The 21,352-nt window shown below is 33.1% G+C and overlaps 1 protein-coding gene across 4 annotated transcripts in view; it reads left to right on the plus strand.

Annotated features, from left to right (window-relative positions):
* The window catches only part of LOC106466670 (disabled homolog 2-like), a 46,737-nt gene that overhangs the window by 2,898 nt on the left and 22,487 nt on the right, over positions 1–21,352 (plus strand). For all 4 annotated transcript variants that reach the window (XM_022394730.1, XM_022394729.1, XM_013926961.2 and 1 more), the window contains exons 2-5: positions 8,987–9,197; positions 13,869–13,993; positions 14,531–14,620; positions 16,096–16,230. In XM_022394730.1, coding sequence (XP_022250438.1) covers positions 9,002–9,197; positions 13,869–13,993; positions 14,531–14,620; positions 16,096–16,230 — 546 coding nt within the window. In that variant the 5' untranslated portion in view covers positions 8,987–9,001. The remainder of the gene's footprint in view (positions 1–8,986; positions 9,198–13,868; positions 13,994–14,530; positions 14,621–16,095; positions 16,231–21,352) is intronic.

Consider the following 21,352-nt stretch of genomic DNA (forward strand, 5'->3'; position numbering starts at 1 on the left):
CCCTTTCCAACAATTAAATGTCTTTCCTAAAGTAAGGAGCTCAAGACTGAACACAATATTCCAAATGTGGCCTAACCAATGAGGTATACAATGAAAATATAACCTCATTAGACTTGTATTAAATATTTCTGTACATACACCTAAAATCCTATTTGCCCTACCACTAGCAACAGCACATTGCTTGAATGGCTTTAGAGACTTTTGTAACTCAGCAGCATCCTCTTCATAGCTAACAACACCCAAGACCATAATATAATCTGCAAATTTAAGTAAATTATTGACTATTCCTTCATTTATGTCATTGATGTAAATCAAAAAGAGCAAAGGGCCTGAGACTGAGCCCTGAGGTACCCCACTTGTAACATTAATCCAGTTTGACTGAACTCCATTTGTAACAACCCTCTGCTTTCTTCCATCCAGCCACTCTTCTATCCAATTTGCTAACTTATCCCCCACACCTGTAGAGATACTTTTTACAAGCCTTTTATGTGGCACCTTGTCATATGCTTTTTTTAAAATCGAGATACACCAAATCTATACCCTTACCCTCATCTACATAAGCAGTAAGTCTTTTCAAAGAATTTCAAAAGATTTGTAATGCAAGATTTTCTCTTAGTGAAACCATGTTGACTATCCAATAAAATTCTAAACTTCGTTAAATGAATTTGCAAAGCATCTTTTAATAGATTTTCCAAAACTTTTCCCACAACTGATGTAAGACTAATGGGTCTATAATTACTGGGACAATTTGTATCACCTCCCTGGAAAAGAGGAGTTATATTAGCTAACTTCCAATCCTCTGGTACCTGTCCACTATTCAAAGACTGACAAAAAGTAGTAGTAAATGGCTCACATATCCAATCTTTAACCTCCTTCAAAACCCTTGGGGAAATATCATCTGGCCCAGGAGCCTTATTATTTTTTAAACTTCCCAATTTTTTCTTAACCAGATCACAATTAATGCAGTCACTTTGTTTGATCTCATTTCCATTTATCAACTGTTCAAGATGTGGAATATTGCTTAAATCTTTGTTAGTAAAAACTGAAGAAAAAGCAAAATTTAATAACCCAGCCATATCATAATCATTAGATACTAGCCTTCCTTTATCATCCCTGAAGGGTCATACCCCCATCCTAACATTTTTTTTAACCCTTAATGTATTTAAAGAAATCCTTAATGTTAATTTTTACATTTTAAGCCAACCTTTTCTCATACATCATTTTTGATGTCCTTATTTCCTATTTCACCAACTTTAATCTTCTAAATCTCCTGTCATACCAGTCAATTTAAATTTCTTAAACTTACAATGCTTTTCTTTAATTTTATCTCTTATGCTCATTGTGAGCCAACCTGGTTTTTTACTTGCAGCTGCCCTTTTCTTTCTGTAAGGAATATATTTACCTTGAATATTTAAAAATTTACCTTTAAAAATGTTAGATGGCTTCTTTCTGATCAGTTTTACTGTCATGTTAGTTTTGTTTTTAAACTTTATATTTACACTGACAGATGCGAATTGACAACTAATGTGGAAAATAAAGCAGAACTTGCAAACAGGTTTATTGTTTTCTCTGTCATCAAAGCAGCTATAACAAGAATAATATTATTTCTTACAGTTAATAAATGAATATAGTGAGAGACAGACATTTAGCTTGTTAAGGTTACTATTCAGGCACTCGTTTTCCCATCCTACATATATATACTTCAAAAATTACATGCAACTTTGTCTTACAAATGCATGTAATTATATAAAGTCATGGTGAGGTACTGTGTATAGCTGTGGGGCACAGTTACTATGACAAAATGTGTCCTTCAAATAGTTTTACTAATGAGTACCATGTTAGATACCTTATTAAAATATATTCGATTTCATAATGATGTTTTTTTTGTGGGTGCTGCTGCTGCAGAGTATTTGAGCCAAATATGAGTATGGCATTCAAGGGTACTCATGCATGTATATCTTATATATTCAAGAATAATTGTTAGGATAGGATTTCAAACTTGTCACATGCTTTAATTGGCATGGCATGGCTAAAAAAATTGATATTTTTAATTTAGAAGTTCATGTTACAAGCTCTTCCAATTAATACTTGTTTTATACACCAAGCTTTCTTGGGAATAAAATAAATTTCATTCTGAATCAAGACCATGGACATGATTCAACAGTTGGGTCAGTTATTTTATTGATTTCTCTGTTTAAGAAAATGTGCCCTTTAGTGGCTCAGCAGTAAGCTTGAGGGCTCATAACACTAAAAATCAGCATTCAATACTCACAGTTAGCAATGTACAAATATCCAGTTATGTAGCTCTGAGCTTAAACACAAACATTGTAAGGGCATATATCTATCATTATTTATATTGACATGTAGACAAATTACAAATATCTGACTTTTAAAGTCTTACAAAAAAAAAAGATTTTTACTAGTAAATAAACTGTTTTTTTATAATTAATTTGCCTACTTTATCACCTGAGAACATGATTTAAATGTGTATCTTCTTTATTACCATGATTACTGGTAGAAAGATAATTGACTCGAGAATGCACACAGAAGGTTGCATCTCATATTTTCCAGAATTTTCTTAACGATCATTTGGTTTTGAGCCATTCAACATTTTGAATGAGAGACTTGCATTTAGTATTCATGAAAATCACTTCTAATGAAGATAAGTATAAGCAGTATTTTTTCTTTTAGGATTTTAAAGAAAATAAATTTTATTATATTTCATTTTGTCAGAAAATAGTTTTTAGTTCACTAAGTTAATCAAGAGTTGTAGAATGAGTTTCAAAGTACTGCCAGTAGAAACTTTTGTGTAAGATTTTTTGCATTATAAATAGTTAACATGACAAAAATTTAATTGTATCCATAAATCTCTTTTGTTTGGTAATATTTAAAAAAACTATGGATTAAACTTAGCTTAAGCTAGTTAAAAGTAGAATGTTGTTGTTACTACTAATTATGCCCAAATTTGAGTGAGCAGTATTTGTTAAAAGATTGCAAACATCAGTGTGTGTTTACTGTTTTGATGTGGTAACCTTATGTTCAGAAAGAAGCAAGAAATATTTTGGTGTCATTTGAAACTTCAAACTGTATCAAGGAAGGCATTGCATAGATGATGCAAGAACTGGCACAGTTGATTGCAGTGTATAAAGAAAAACATCTAAACTAGGTCATTGTAAACATGGATTTTTCTGTTTAATTTAATATTGACGAATACTTGTACAAGAAACTTGTACATGGAGGTAAACAACCATTGCCAATTAAACATATTGCTTTTTCTCCATATAAGCTTTTATAATTATGAATTACTTACTAATTTTGTACATATATTAATTGAAGTACATTTGTTACAATGCATAGTTAATTTATCAGAAATGTAACTGTGTAATTAAGATATATATATATATATATTACTATTTCAGTATTCCTTTAAAAGTATGCTTTCCTGATAATTTTTATTTTTTGTAATGTTTATGTTCAGAAAAAATACTTCATTGTTATCTCTAGGCAAAAACATAGCATTTTTTGGTTGTTTATTATTTGTGTTTACAAAAAGGCACCAATAAAAATATTTTCCTCATTTTTATATATATTTTCTGATATTCTTATCTTCTTGTCAAAACTTAAATTTAAATATCAAATTTCAGAATTATGAATTTTGGAAAATTAGACAAAATCTTATTTGAGGTAGGATTAACCGTGTCATTCAGAAATTATTGACTGTTATTAGCACAGCTAATGATGTGTAGTAGTTGGGATTTCTATAATTTTTGGTGAACAAGTTTCTGGCTAAGAAAGGTTTTTTAACTCATAACTTTGATTTAAGAGAGGTTTATTTGTCTCTTATGATAAGCTATGAGTATAAGATGTCAAGGATTTTATTTGTGAGCTTCATAAGCCAACTGGCTTTCAAATACCTGTTCAGCTCTTTTGTTAAAATTGTAGAGAACTGCTAAATGAGGTCTAGCCAGCTGTTAAAGATTACAAAAAAATAAGGTGGTAGAAGGATATTGGGTCAGTCCTAATCCTTAGCCAGAAAGTGAATTGAAATTTACCTAAATGTAATCTTCTGTATCCACATGCCTGTCCAACAAAAAAGTTCAGATTGCAAACAAATCAGCATACACCACCAGATAAGCAGTTCTGCCTAAGAACAAGTCTTGGTCAAGGTTTTCAAAGCTGACCTTGTTTTCAGATTAAAAATGGATAGGCTACCAACTGAAAGTCTTAAGTGTGAATAATTTTGGAAATATGAGTCATATAATTCTTCTATGCTTCAGTGAAAACAAGTATGACTATTGGCCTCTCCTCAAGAAAAGCTTATTATTATGTGACATGAAGGTTTTTCCAGCTTGTTGTACATACTGTAAGTCCAATTTTTGGAATGATATGTATCAATCCAAGGTAAATAATTTTATTCATTTTGGTATTGTAGCTGTTTTATCTCACTTTAAGATATATAGCTTACAAACCTGAGTGTAAGGTAATCTTAATGTTGCCAATTTCAGATTTTAGTGCAACTGATAGAAATCAGTGGCATCTAAAGTAGGCTTGAGGTTCAATATTAACACATACATAAATTTATTGATATGCTAATTGTGTCAAAATATTTTTGTTACAGTGTAACATGAGTTTATTCACAGTATCATGAAGTCTGATTTGTGTAATTCTTAATATTTCTAAGACGTATGATCTATGTACAAATGTGTAGGTATAGGACTAGAGATGTACCTCTCTGGTTAAATATATGTACATAATTGTAGTAGCTTAGATGGCATTAATAAAATATCTGAGGTAGGATGTGGACTTTGTAATGCATTATATTTCAAACAGTTGAGTGTAATAATAAATACAAAACAGCAGAGTAGACTATAATTATAAGTTGGTCACTTTGATGGTTTAAACAGTCAGGGTACTTATTTTATAGTGTCTTTGATAAACTTGTGGAAATGTTAATTTTCACATTTTTTTTTCTTCACAATTTATAGTCATTTGTGTAATTTTTGTCATTATTAATATATCATATTCTGTTAAGATATATACTATTATAAACTTGCTTCTGGTCTTACTTGTGTTCAGTTGTTGTTATGAGGCAGGTAGGTAACATAGATTTAACCTTATATGCACCACATATGTGTGTTTGTTTATTACATGATACTGTTGTAAGCTATATTTTTATCATTTTTATTTAGATGTTAGTTAGAGGGTGTATGACATTATGACAAAGTACGTTTATGAAACTAGTCCTAGCACACTTAGAATTTTAGTGATAAAGAGACTTTTTGGAGATGTAAACAGGGCTACATTATAAATATGAGAATAAGTAAAGCATTGAGTGACATTTCAGTTGGTAAAATGCCAGTCATTCAGTTTCAGAGAAGTATTTGGATCAGTGTGAGTGAAAGTGTATATTCAATTACTTGATTGATTAGCTGTGAAACTGTACGTACAAGTGAATTTATTGTTATATTAGTTGTAGCAACATTAGTGGGTAAATCTGTTGAAAATGTTGTTTGTGAACTTAAGCCTACAAGTACAAATGATAGTGGTCTGTAGGTTAAGGAATAAATAAACTGGTTTGTTATCATTAAATAGATTGGACTTGGCCTTATTTTTACTAAATAATTGAAAATGAACCAGCACAATGAACACCATAACAGTGGTGTCAGAAGTGGGTACTTACAAGCCTCACCCTTTTTGCCTTAGCTTACCATCAGATTTTCTTCCTAATTTTATGTCATTTGCATCTTTGTTAATTTTATCCCCTACCTATTTTTTTAGCATCATTTTACCCTATCAAATCTTCAACAGTTAATTTTTACCTTTCACCTTCTTTTCTTTGGTGTTCCACGTATATTTCAGGATTTTTGTGGGATACCTTCTCCTTCTTCCCTCCATATTAGGATGTTTCCCATCTTCAGTTCTTTTCCTCCACATGTGGTTTCTTTGATTTTTGGATCTTCTGGGGTGGGACACTGTTGTTTGTTTACCATCTACTGCTAATAGGGACTTACAAAAATGCACATTGCTGAGATGGAGTGTTCCACAAGATTGCTTGTAGGTTTATCCTCGCGATATGTTTGCTTCATTAGTTTGCCCATCCCTGACCATACTCACCAATGGACTAGATGGGTAAAGCAGAAGAGGATAGCTGCCTATCCCTGCCATGCCTTGTATTGAATAAATTGGTATGGTCTGCTTTTCAAAATAGGGTTTTGTGGTCACTCATTGCACTGTCTCAAGTTGTTCCTCCAGACTCTCTAATGCCTTTCTCCACCCTTTTCTTCTAGTGGAGTTTGAGAGTCCTTACCACTTTCTAATTCCAAGTTGCTGGGGTGGTGGACTGTGGTGGCATCCTCCTGAATGTGTTAATGAATTACAAATAATATATATAGATACATAAATATAAAACCATTCGTTTGTTACTATGTAACAATGAAGTGAGCTGGTAAAATTGCAGTTCACCTCTTCATTTGGGATCCCTCATCATACCCCAATGTGGATATCAGTTCTCATTGGCTGGGTTTTGGATATATAGCTGAACCAATCAACATAAATCCTCACACATGTATTATAGATGTTTCTATTCCCTTGCTCATTTGTACTCTTGTTACTCCATCTGTGTTGTGGGGTCAGTGCAGATTACTATGGTTCTTCCCTTTCTGATATCCCTTGATGTTCTTATTATTCCAAGGATGTTATTGCACTTGGGACAGTTCCTGTCATTTTAAATTTCAGTGAGATGGTTTGCATTAAACAGACTTCTTTTCGAAGCTAGATGTTGGGTTCCTGGATCGATCAATCAATTTCTCGCATTATAATAACATGTCCCATTCATGGATCAGGGGGTACAAGATTCACTCCAGTCTCATGAACTTGAGGTGAAGCTGGTATGATCCTCTTTTCTACACCCACCAGATTGCTGGATTGTAGTTGACTTACCACCAGTACAATCCTCTTTTCTACCTCCACGTGTATGTTGGTACCTGGTGGCTGGGTTTTGGATTGTAGTTGACTTACCGATGGTATGATCCTTATCCTACCCCCCGTGTGGATGTTGGTTCCCAGCAGCACAGGTTTTGGATGTAGTTGACTTACTATGTACAGTCCATCACATCCTAGCCACTCTACACCTAGGGGCACATCCTTTTAATCTTACCCACTTATTTTTTTCCAGGATTAAGTTTCATAAATAACATATAGTTCAAATCCCTATCCTGCCATAGTTCTCTCCCACTTGGATGTGCTCCCCCATCTTTCCGCCCACATATGCAATGTCTTTCCAAAATGGGCGAAGGGCATACCTGGTACAGAAGTGGTGCAGTCTCCCACGTATAATCTTCTACTATGAGGAATTACTCTTTTAGGGTGTCCTTTGGACACTTTGAAGGATGCTTCTTTCTTTCTCTCATACTGGTCCCTCCACCTTTTCAATATGATGTTCTAGCTATTTATGTGAGCAGAAGTAATATACCATATAAGAAGTTATAATTTTCTTATATTTTCCTCTCCACTGGTAACCAGTGCTTTCATTTTCTGCCAGAACTCAAAGTGATAGTTTGGTAAAATTGAATAGAGGGAGTCACATGCATCAAGAAAGTGTGTTGCACTCTTATTGGTGAATGGTTGTTGCATGATGATTTGCAGGTGAGATGCATTTGAATCAGTCGAGCTTCAAGGCTTGTGACATGCAAAACTTTTTTTTTTGCATATCAAGTGCAGCACTGAAAGAAAATAGCTATTTATGTGTGAGGAGGTAAGTACTTATCAGAAATACATTTTCAGCATAGGAAAATTATAACTTCTGTGGAAAAGATTTCTTAATTTAAATGGACTTGGACTGTGGACTGTCTTACTGAGTGAATATGAATATTGGTCTATTAATAAATGCTTAGTAATTTTTTCTACCATATTTATTAAGTTCTGTACCAACTAATCTCATTAGTCTGATTCCATGAATCACCTTATTTACAAGTCAAGTAATATTTTCTCTAAGAGATTTAAGTTTGTATCAGTTTTAAAGTTAATTTTCAGGAGCTTCTGTGTATAATGTAAACACACAGTTCTGAAAGAATATTTTAACAGGTCAGATTCACAGTGTTTGCATTTCTAGAAGCTGTGTCATGCATCAATCCATAGTCCTGCATGAGCTATGCGTGTAAACATCTTAGTGGAATCTGGGTAACTTGAAAAGTGTTTGTGTGTGTTAATAGGTAGAGGTATAACATGACAAATGTAGTTCAAAAGCTGAAGTTCAGACATGTACACGTAGACTTCAGTGAACAACTACTTTGGGGGGGGGGTAAGTCAAGATCAAGGGATGATGAACCAACTTTCAAAGTCTTGTCATTACAGTCAAGAGAATAGGCAGATTTGATGGGTTTAATATTTGTAAGTTTAGTTAGTTTAAGCCATACTGCAGACTTGCAGCAATATATATATTCTCCATAACAGTAACAGATTACAATATGACTTAGAAGCACATTACCACTTTACATAAATAAGCCTAGTATTGCAGTTTTCTGTAATACATTCTTGGTGGCTCCAAATACTTTTAACTTTCTAAGTATCTAATGTACAAAGGTTATTTCTTTTTCTGGCTTAGACCTTGTGAAGGCGTCACTAGTACTTCTAATGAACAAGTAAATATGAAGATAGTTGTTTCTAGAACATCTTATTTCTAGTAATGTATATGTATATAAAAGGAAGCAACATGCACTAATTGAGAAAATAATTATTATTTATAGTCTATGTATGTGTTTCTGTTCTGTATCAATTTCGTCAAACATTAGTCTGACAGAAACAAATTTGAAAACTGATATAGGAGTCACTTAATTATCATTAGTTACAGTTCAGATTACATATTATTAAGATTTGATAGCAAATTTTGTACAAGACCTCTTTTTCTCTTTACTTTTATATATTAATGCTGCATTTGCATATTGTTCTTAGCCTTCAGTTTCTGTGAATTATTTTGGTTTACTTTCAGCTTTAATGTAAGAAGATGAAAGAAAGTATTGTGAAGAAGAACTTGGAGGACAGCAGTGTTAAGGAAGATGATGGTAATGTCACAAGATGTGAAACCAAAGGCGAGGGTAACACAAAGAAAATCAAAGAACTTGCTGAAAAGAAGACCAAAAAAGAAATTAAAACCTGGAAGGATTTTAAGACGGGAAGTAAAACGAAACATGTCAAAAAAGGTTATCACATAATTTAATATGTTGGTTTTTATTAAATATTTGTATATTTTTTATTATTTTAAATATAGGTATTGATTATTCATGTTGCTGACAGTTGTACAGAGTGACTAGATGACTTAATCTCTGTAGTGCTGGTGGTGCATTTATTTTAAAAATTTTCACAATTGTTTTTAAAGGAATGATTGAGGAAAATCTTCATTTGAGACATCATGATAATGTTTTTGAGATGTTTCTCTCCCAGTTTCATGTATATTTTTTCGGGTTACTGACCATTCTCTAGAAAATCTTTTAAGTACTGCACAATGAAAAGGGGGAGTGGGTACTTTGAAAAACTTCTTAATCTATTAATCTCTTGTGCCTAGCTTTTGATAAGTGCAATAAAACTGAATAATTAATCATTTGAATTTTATCAAAGGTTTTTAATTTTATGAGAATTAATGTATTTTTATCTCTGACCCAAATGTATGCTTTTTTTTTCTTTAAGCATCGTATATTGATAAATCTGAGTTCTTTGTTTGCAAAATTAGAAGCCATGGTTATCAAGCAAATGAATGCTCGTAGAGGGTGCTTAGATTTATTATTTTTGTATTACAAAAGTTTTTGAAAGTAGAGATTTCCACCCTCTAAAATTTTCTAAGTTCTTCTTCACAACCATCATAAACTCTTCAAATCCATTCAAGCATCAAAGAAATGTAGAAGCCATTTAAGCACAGTTAGTTTAGTTTCAAATGCCCAGTTTTATACCAATTGGAAATACTTCATTTTATTAGAGTGTACAGTGTGTATATTTACAAGTTTCCAGCCCTATTATTACTGATTATAGTTTTACAAGCTGCTAGAGAAAAAATGGCTATGAATATTTTACTGAAACCTGGACAATAGTAATGAATGCAGTGTTGAATATTTCAAAAGGTAGTTTTAAAATTAATTCAAGCTCCTTCATGTTTTTGCCTTGAAGAATTTCTGTAAGCTTTCACTTTCTGCCATTGAAAAAAAATCCAGAATTTTAGTAATGCACATTAATTGGAAACTGCCACATTGAGGATTCATTATTTCTGAAGTTCACTGTTCTTCATTGTTTCTCATGCTCCCTTTGTTTCTGCATGGTTTTATACAACTATTTCAGCAAGTTTTTGAAAAGTACACAATTACTATAGTAGATTTCTTTACTCTTGTGAGTAGTGATGAACTTTGTAATTGTGAGTGCATATTTTATTATTATTGTTCATATTTTTGTTTCACAAACCTACAGCAAAATTGCTGGGTATTTTGTACCAAAACCTAGACAGACATTTGTAATGATTGCAAATGTCAATTACCTATTTAGAAAATTGATTATTTTTCTCTGATAGATTGTTTAGGCAGAGCATTCATGATGAGTAAACTGGAGTGGATGGTAACTGCCTGTTGTAAAAAAAAATACAAGTGTAGAGGACGACATTTTGAAAGTCTTCTGTCTTTTGTTTTCAGGTTTTTACAATAGGCAGTTACTAACTAACCATTCCAGTTTCTCATCTTGATTATTTTTCATTGAAAGTTGATTTAATTGGCTGTAAATACATAATATATGTGATGTTGGAGTGGCTTCCTTTGTACTTGATGCTGTAAATGTGTTTACACGAAATCTCAGGCTCAAAACCACCTGGCTCAGTAAATATGTAGCTTAAAATTTATTCTCTATAAATGTACATAAAAAACTTAAAAATAAGATAATTAAAGATTTAAAAAGGGTAATAGGGATCATCAAAAAAGTACAGAAACAAGTTGAATCAAAATGCAAAGGTTATATTTTCAAGCTAGAACTGGGGACTCTAAAAATGTAAACAAACTAGGCTGGACATAGTATCTACATTATTTTCTCAAACTACTAATCCCTATTTGGACTCTATATCTACAGTACTTATCAATTTTAGCAGAAATTGATAAGTACTGTACATATAGAGTATACCTAGTTTAGCATCAGCTGCTATATATATATATACTTTTTCCATGTGAAGAAGTCAAGCATGAACAAGTGTTGAGGAACTTTGAATGAGGGTATATTCATGATTGCTTTAGTTAGGACTTCAGGCATGACACCTCCATTAGCCTAAAGCATATGCTGAGATAACTTGGATGGAAGAAATAATTATTTTTAGCAGTTTGATATTGTTTAATGTGACAACAAGCATGTCTTAATACACATATAAAGTAAAGAGTATATACTGTTGATACTGTATGAAGCCAAGGGCTACTTACTTGAGTTCTTCCTCAGAGAGCCATGTAGATGCATCTTATTCAGAGTAATAATGTCTTTTTAGTGAATAGTGAATAAGGTTTGAAAAGATAGACCAGGGTAGCTTTCAGTAAATACATTAAATTAACTTCATTTAGTACAATCACAAAAAATATTTTAAAAATAAATTACTAAAGATAGTGCTTTTATGTGATACAATAAAGAGTTTGTAGTATTTATCTTGCATGATTCCATGAAGAATGTGTGAACTTTTACATTCATAAATATATAAAATGTTTGTTGTGCATCTATATAAAGGTGTCCTGGATTTAGGTGCATTCCTGTACATGTAATTATATAGCAGAATTTTGTGAACTTGCACACATGACTGTGTACCAGGTATGAGTAAAGATTTGTTATATTCCTGTGTAAATATGCTCTATTTTTGAGAGATCTTTGCGTGTGCAACTGTATATTGAGTTTGTATAAACTTTCATGTGTGTGTGTGTGTATTAGAGTTATGTTAAATTGTCAGGTACATGTGTAATTATATACATACATACAGTGGTGTACTGAGGCTGAAATGAACTAAAACTATGTTCTTGTACTTTTTATAATATGATTAGAATATGTATATGTATATTTAAAATAATGTTTAACATTTTATAGTATTAAACTTGGGTGCTTAAAATAATGACTTAAAAATTAAACACAAGTAACATATCTTTTATGATGTGTAGATGTTATATAAACTACAGGTAGTTTATCAGCTGTATTAGTGACTCAGATATGCTAGTTGGTTGTATAAACTGAACTGATAAATGGATTATAATTCTAGACAAATGAAATGCCTGAAATGCATCTTATATGTGCATATATAATTCCTGGACTGTAAATCAATTAAGATTTAGTGGGTGTTCCAGAACCAAACATTTTTACTACTCCATCAATGTGTACATGTACCATATTAGTACATTTAAGTATATACTAGATTTGTGTGAACTTTGCACGTCTGGTAAAATGTTAAAATAGGTAAGCAGTCTTTTTATTGTAACAGCAAGGGTGGAGATTATTTGCTTGGGGCTTAGTCTTAATACATGTAGCTCAGTTGATAGAACGTCTGCCTTGGATGACCTGTTTACATGGATCAGGTTATTACAGTGCTTCTTGTTTGAAGAATGAATGGGGACTGTAAACAGTCTCAGTCAAACAGTCCAAGAGTTGTAATTTCTAAGAGAGGATAGGTGTGTAGGAAGTAACAAAGTATATAACTATTTTTGGGAAACAGAAAGTAGTTTAACAAGGTAACATAATTTGACCATGGTTAAAACTTTTGAAATATCTTTTAAAAATGTCAGTTAATGCATCTATTATTTTAAATTGATAAAGTATGTCACACTTGCTTTGAATAAATGCATTAAAATGCTTATAATGAACTATATGATACCACAAACGAAAGATATAGTTAACACATGTCGTATCACTGGTGTGATCAAGGGTGATTGAGAGACCAATCAAAGTATTGTGCATATGCATAGTAATGGAATTACTGGAGGTTGTATTTATCATGTTGTTGTGAAACAAAAAATATCTGTGACAGTGAATGTTAATGTATTGTTCTCACTTCTTTTTTTCCAAATATCCCCTGTGACATGCAAAAATAGTGGGCATTGTGTCGTCTATTGATGTGGATTGTAAAAAGCACTCACAAAATAACATTTACAAATGCTTATGAACACCAGTACAAAAGTGCTCATAATAATAGAAACACTGATATTAAGAAAGCTGCCATGATCAGGGCTTGAGTATGGGACCATTCACTCACATGTTACTGTGATGCACCGAGGCTACATGTATGAGAGATTAAGTATCAAGCATGTTATTGTCATCTAATTATTACAATATATTGTCATGCTTGTAGGTTTTTATATTTAAGATTATTTTAAAACTATCTTTTCAAATAGTTTTAATCAAAATTATATAATTTTTTACATATAAAAATATTCAGTTTCTACTTTTAGAGTGGTATCAGAGAATGATTTGAAGAAAAATAATTCTACTGAGTTTTGTCTTCTTATACAAGAATTTAATTTTGCTATCATATTCAAAATGTACTCACATTGAATATTTTCTCTTTATAATCTGGTTTGGATCATAGAAAGTGTTAATAGTTTATTCATACATTTTACCAATACACTGATTTATTTTAAGATTTTTTTTTTACTTATTTTCATTTCTTAGTCATGAGCCATTGGCACTTACATTTATTCAAACATACAGTATGTGGTAAAAGTATAACAGGTCAGTTAAGTGCACCAGTAACGTTTCACTTGTAACCTCTATTAAGCTATTACATATTGCTAATTACAAAGAACATTGTTAAACAAGATAAATTTACGTACAAGTTGGATGTAATTAATTAAGGCAAGTTTACAGATGTGGCTTGTTCTTTTCAGAAAAAACTGATATCTCTAAGTTTCAAGGGGAAGGAATACAGTTTAAGGCTAAGATGATTGGTCAAGATGATGTGAACGAGGCACAGGGTGATAAGATGTGTCAAGAATCTCTACAGCGACTTAAGGTTGTTTGATATAATTGTAATTTTCTGTTGAAAGGAAAGCCTTACTGAGGTTTAATCTGTAAACATTGGACAGATAAATTTGGAGATTTGATTAAGCATTGGCCCATAAATACCTAAATATATATCTTAAATATTTTTTTCATTAATGTAATAAGAAATGTAAGTATAACTTTCTATTCTAACAACAAAAACAAAAGGAATTAACAGGTATTTAAGATGCTGTATAAATTTAACTTGGGTTATTTGTGTTGCTTAGTTTTTGGACATTAGGGCCTGGCCTTAATTGGAAGCTAGAAAGATAGTGTTAAATCTTTACAATGAATTTGTAAGTGTAATACATTGTATAGAAAAAAGAAAACTTAAGACGTGTATTATTACCAATACCCTGCCAGAGTTATAGATACAACATAAAAAGATTGGTATTCTTTTAATTTTGATTTTTTTTCCAAATTATAAAACTTGTGTGTGTGTGTCTATATATAAATGTTTGCTCTGAATTGTGTTTCAGATTTTTTCATTATTTTGATTATGTTTTAGGCCATTGTTCGAAGTTCTGGTGAACACAAGCATCGAATCACTCTGAACATTTCTCTAGAAGGAATTAAAATTAAGGATGAGAAAACTAATGTAAGCTTTCAAAAACAACTTCATAATATTAGTTAAAAATTCTTTATGAACTTAAGTAATCTCAATTTTCAAGTACTGTTTGGTTATAGATATTCACACTAACCTACACAATGACTATCTGCACTAACTGTCTGTAATTTTAAACTTATAAGCTAGAGGGAAGGCAACTAATCAGCAGAACCCACTGATTATTCTTGAGTTACTCTAATTAAGTATAAAGGACTCACAGCCCCAAAGTGTGGAGTGTGATTTTGTGGCAATGGTATATGAACCATGGACCCTTGGATTTATAATCTGGTATGCTAACCAAAAGCTGTATTATTCAGGACAGAAACTAATAACTATAGAGGCCAGAATAAGACCGAGCTAAGACTCAGAACTGTATGAAGGCTGGCGTGATGTGAAGGTCAGCCCTTGTTTTCAATAATTTATAACAGAATTAAATAATTTGTGTTATTCAAGTAATTATTAAAAATATTTAAACAAGAATTGAAAATCCATTGGATTGTCAAATTGCCTTTAGTAATGAATATTTGAGAATGTAGCAGTTACAGCATACTGAAGTAGATTTGAGCCTGGAGAAAGTCTGGCATTATAAATTATTTCAGTTTGCAGAATGTAGGTCATGTTAAACTTTTGGGTCTGCATTACATAGGGCATTTGAGTCTGTAGGAGGTAGAGCAAAATGAAGCATTTCAGTCCATAGCAGGTAGAGTGTATGACCATTTCAGTTTGCACTGGATATGTATATACAAAGAGATAAGTACATTAATTATATTAAAACAATATTTTGTATTCAAACCAACAAGTTATATGGCAGCCACAGCTGATATAAATTTGCAGTGGAATGGAATGTATCAGAACTACGTCTTGACATCATTTAACATTTTGTAGGTATTGGGATGCCACCAAAAATTGATCACTTTTCGAAATGTTATGTAATGACTGGATGTGGCAACATTGACTTGAACAACGTAGTGAGGCTCCAAAATTGTTTTAATATAATGTACTCAACATTTGTATATATATAGCATGACAAAGTGTTTGAATTCATATTTAATATGATAATATATTTGAGTCTCTGCTATAGGTGCTTTAGAACACTGATATATGTAAGTCTGTAGTATGTACTGAGTGTATAGCATTATGAAGTATAAATCTTACATGATTCCACTGTTAATATAATTTTTTCATACATAGTTAAAGGTATGGTCTCATTTTATGATTTCTTTCTTTTTCCCACCTTAATTTGTGATTCCAAGGTTTTTCCACTTTCCTGCCATATTTGTCTTTTTGAAGGATTAAAGTAATATTTAACTTCTTGAAATTTTTCCTTTCTCTGTAATGATATATGTACATATTTTTACTATGTATTGTTGATACTCCAAAATCTAATATGGTTAACCAATAGTACACTTTCAAACTTGATGTAGATGAATCACTATTTAAAATTATTGCTTACCTTGTTTCTTCAGGAGGAGTTGCATCATCACCCAGTACATGGAATTTCTTTTATTTCTCAAGACATCGGTGATGCTCGAGCTTTTGGTTACATTTTTAACACTGACGATGAGTATCACAGGTTTACTGCCATCAAGACAGAGAAATCAGTAAGTTAACAAGACATGGGTACCTGTTGTGATAATTTTTATATTTATGCACTTTTGTATGGACCTTTGTTAATTAGTTGTGGTTAAAACAACATAATAGATAATATTGTTTACCAATGTGACATCAATTTAAAATTAATTAAAAGTTTTTATAATAATTTGTTCCATATATCTCAGTATGTTTTAAGGAAGCTAGTAGTGAAGATGTGCAATTAGTATGTGGAGCTTGTAGATCGGAGGAGAAGTTTGAGGCTATCTTAATTAAAGTAGAGGCAATAGATAAAGAGAAAGGTAAACTGTGGGAAATGGCAGCAGGATTTCAAGAGGAGCTTAAGCTTTTACGTGCAAGGGATACATTAGCTAACAATGATTTTTGATAAGATACGTACGTCCGCTCACATGTAAAACTTCTCTCGATCTTGGACTGCCCTATAATGCATTAGAAATCTTAATTCTCGCTTAATGAGCTTGCCTTTTTATGCACCTCAATTCCTGCTGCTTATTTAGTATGCACATTGCATGTGACAACCCTCCATTAATAGAAACACGATACACACTCCCTGAGTAGCTGGCGCTCTCTGTATTACATTCTGTGTACCTCACTATCTCAGTTAGCATCTATTAGTTGGACATGTTTCTCACTTACTTGTGATTTTTGTGTGGAAATTTGTTGCTTTGTTTCCATGTTTATATATATATAGACACACACACATTTTTGATTGATTTTTCTGTTAGTTTGCTTACAGTTTAGAGTTTATTACATATTTTTCTCACAATTATTTTTGTAAATTATGAACTCACAATTTACTGTGTTTTTTATGTTGGCTCCTGCTTTGTCTAGTGACATGTTTAACCATAATACTTAAGCCACATGGGGCCTGGTTTCATCTTCTTTTCCACACGAGGTGGTGCAAGCTGATGATGAGGGGCATGAGGAGAGGAATTTGACTAATTTTTTCCTGCTCTTTTCTTTAATATGCCTTTATTTCAGGCAACAGTGGAGGATGTTTGACCTTCAATGCCATTCCTACAGTTGATTACTCATGTTTGCAGTATTTTGCAACTTTTTCCTGTGTCTTATGATTCGTCCCCCTCCCTATTAAGTGAGCTCCCTTCTTCAGATTAGTTGGTTTTTCCCACTTCCCCAAATATAGAGGTTCACGTTCAAAGATTTCTGTCCCAAATTCATTTAGGTTCTGGTATGCCTCACCCACTTGATGTTTGTGAGCAATATACTTTGGTTTTTCATCATTCTCTCAGTCCTTATTTGGATTCTCAACATTTGAGCCTGCTTTTACCTCTATGAGATTGTAATCATGAGGTTTCTGTTTCAGGCCCAATTCTCAAAGATTAGTCTCACTCTTACTCAAGTGTTACATTACCTGTCTTCTATGCATCTGCATCAGAGGTTTTTCGCTGTTCACCCGATGATTTTTGGGAAGAACCCAGTTCTCTTTTGTGGTTGACTGTGGCTAGACTTATAGTTTCTTGCATTTTTCTTTTTGAGGTAGTGTCAGAGCTTTTCTGGTTAAAGATGATATCAAACCAGTAGTTCCAGTTTCTACAGGTTTTTATTCTCATCTATTGGTCGTCCCCAAGAAGACAGAAGATTGGAGATCAGTCATAGAACTGTCCCATCTCAATCAGTTTCCTTACACACACACGTTTAACCATAGAATCTATTCTGTCCCTTCGTTGGGATTTTCCTTTTCATTCCAGGTTTATGGATGACCAAATTTGAACAGATATTTTTAATAAAGCCATCAATATCAATTATATAAAATATAGTAAAGCATTGAGATATATTAGTTTAATTGATACAAATCCTCACAAACCCATTTATTTTCTTCGTATCTTACCTGGTGAGCTAATTCATGAGAAATAACTTCAGCCACATATTGTTGACTATTAGAAGGTGACTCATCAGGATCAGACAATAATGCACTCATGGCATAAAATACTAGTCCTCAGTTCTCCATGCCTTCATATGGGAAGTCAGGTATAGCAACCATGTCTGAAACCGTGGACAAACCTTTGAATATATGTACTCACCAATTTTTAAATTACAAAAACAAAAAAACATGAGAAGTATTTTTCTTGGAGAATTTTAAAAAGAGGTGTTTTTTAATACATTAGTTTCATGTGCCAATACCTCCATCCTCCCATCATTTTCTTTGGTTCATTCACAAGGGATGTATTTTCCAGTTTCAGACTCTTCCATTAGGTCTTGCCACAGCACCTTGTGTCTTTTTGGATTGTCCAAACTTTCGCTCACTATTTCCGTTCTTTAGGTCTCAGGACTCCTCATTATATGGATGACTGGCTTCTTCTGGCTGGTAGGTTGGTGGATTAGGATTAAGTTAGAGAAATTAGTTCTTTCCTCCACTCAATATCTCATTCATTTAGATATATTTTTCAATTCCTATTGCAGTCAGGCATAGCAATCTCCCCTTCGTATTCAAGGTATGAGAGATTGGTATACGTTGGAATACGAGAGTCCTTACCAATTTCCAGTCCCTAGCTGCTGGAGTGGTGGACTATGGAAGTTTTCCTCTAGAGTATGGTATACATATACTACAATTTCTCTTTCCACTCTGGGTTATGGTTTCAAGGGGTCAGATGTGAGAGGGAGCTGGACCAGCTTATGCTGGATTCTCATCATAATACCGAATTCACGTTGATAGCACCCTATTACTATGATTGAGACCAGTCGATGCCCCAGTTTCAGGAATTCCCTGCTTCTTTCAGATTGGGTTAGGGGAACTTCGTCTGCCTTGTAATGCCAGTTGCAGGATGCATTACACCTGTTCCTACAGTTGAACAGATGTTCCACATTCTACTCATAATCTTGAAAACACGGTTGAGTAGTTCTTGTTCTGCTTGTCAAACTGGCTACAGGATGCATCTCTCTTCTTACGATTCATTTAAGTATTGAACACCACCCCATAATTCCAAGCTCACTTTGGCATATTTCTTGACTCCCACTGTTGATGTGGAAGTTTGTCCGGTTCTCGCTGTTTGCTTACTTCCATCATTGTAATTTTGATTGCTTGCAATATGACACTGTTTACTTACAGTTGGGGTTTGTGTGTGTATATGTATGTATGTATATTGCTCACAGCCTACTCACCCTGGCCATGTTACCATATTTCTCCTCAATTGATTCTTCAGCATTGTCCTCCATCTCGTAATACCGAGACAGGATGGGGAACCTCATCTGTTCGGTTGGGGTTGGGGTGAGTCTTTCTACCATTTCTTCTGAGAATTTTCCGTTATTGTTTAGGTCTCGATGCCACCTGTTTCACAACATGTCACTTCTTCACTGACAAAGTTCCATACCTATTCCAGAAGTGGTGCAGTCTCCCTCTAGTGTGCTTTCATACAGTTACTATGCACAATTGTTAGATTGCCTGGGGATGCTTTCCTTAGGGAGTATATTATTCTTTCTGTTACACCGGTTCCTCCACCTACTCAGTGTGGGATTCTAGCTTTATATGTGTGAGCAGAAGTATGAATAGTATTGGAAGTTATCATTTTCCTACACTGAAAATATATTTCCAATAGATATTTGCCTCCTGTCACATACTTCCCATCCTTCCTCCCTACTTCTGATGTTTATCTATTTTATGGTGTGCATAATCTCAAAAGTGAGGTACACAGAATATAATACAGAGGGAACTAAATACTGAGGGAGTGTATGTTGTTCTCCTATCGGTGGAGAGATATATCAGAAATCTATTTTCAGTGTTGGAAAATTATATATTTCAGGAAGTTAGAATGAGTACTATTTTGGGATAAAAGTAGTGGATTTAATTATAATAAGCCTATTCTATTCAGCATCAGATATCAGACCTAGGATTGTGCAGATCAGGAACTATTTGAGGGAAGGAAAACAAAAGGGAATGAGAAGAATGTGGATGATAAACTTAAGAAAGTTATAGTTGTAAGTGATACCTTGATAAGGCATGTGGATAGGATAACCTGTGGGGTAAATAGGGTGAAAAGAATTATATTATCCTACTCCCAGAGGCACAGGTAGAGGATATAACTGACTGAGCAAGAGATATATTAAAGGAGGCTAGCAATGATGCAGTTTTTGTTGTGCACATTGGGGCTAATGATGTAGGGAAAGGTAAGTCAGATGAGCTAATCAATAAGTACAAGGGGTTGATAAAGGTATTTAAGAAAAAAAGGCCATAACTTAATCGTGTCAGAGATACTGCTGAGAATTAATTGTGGGGATGAAAGTAGATGTTGGTCAAAAAGGCTACTTGCTAGGCTTAGGTTAATATTTAAGGATGAGCAGATTGGCTGGTTGAACTTTTGGGATCAGTTTGATGAGAGGAGGAAGCTTTTTGAAATGGATGGTTTTAAGATGTAGAGAAAAGTTTAACATAGGAAATGAATATATAAGTAGTTGTAAGGGTAGGCTTAATTGTTACTATTGTAATTCTAGAAGTAGAAATAAAATAAATGACTAGAGCACTGGTAGGAATGGAGGATTTTAATATAATGGGAATAACTGAAACATGGTTAAATATAAATGATTTTGATGACAGAAATTTCTTTGAAATACAGGGTTACAGGCTATCTAATAGTGATAAGAGTACTAAAGAGAGGCAAGGAGTGACTTCATATGTAAAATGTGAGTTACATTCTGTTGAAGTTAAGGATATGAAAGATAATAGCAAGGAGATTGAATCCATTTGGGTTTCTTCTTGCGGATATAAAGGGAAAAAGCTTTTAGTTGGACTTTGTTACAGACTATAAGATGATTTTGATGAAATCAGTGAGAAACTTTATGGTGAGATTAAGGTTTCAGCTGTTAATGAGGTCATAATTATGGGTGATTTTAATTTCAGGCATATAAATTTGGAAATCTTCAGTCAAACCATGAGTGAGAAAAGCTTTTAGAAACTGTTCAAGATGGTTTTCTTCAGCAATTAATCAAGGAACCTACTAGAAACAATGCTATTTTAGATTTACTGTTAACTTCAAATATAGAAATGATCGAGAGGGTGGAAATTGGGGAACATCTGTGTGCAAATGATAATTACTGTATCAGGTTTGATGTTTTGCTGCATATTGAGATCAGGGATAATGATATTTTGGTTACAAGTTT

This window comes from Limulus polyphemus, unplaced genomic scaffold, assembly GCF_000517525.1.
Source record: "Limulus polyphemus unplaced genomic scaffold, Limulus_polyphemus-2.1.2 Scaffold2338, whole genome shotgun sequence".
NCBI classification, from domain to species: Eukaryota; Metazoa; Arthropoda; class Merostomata; order Xiphosura; family Limulidae; genus Limulus; species Limulus polyphemus.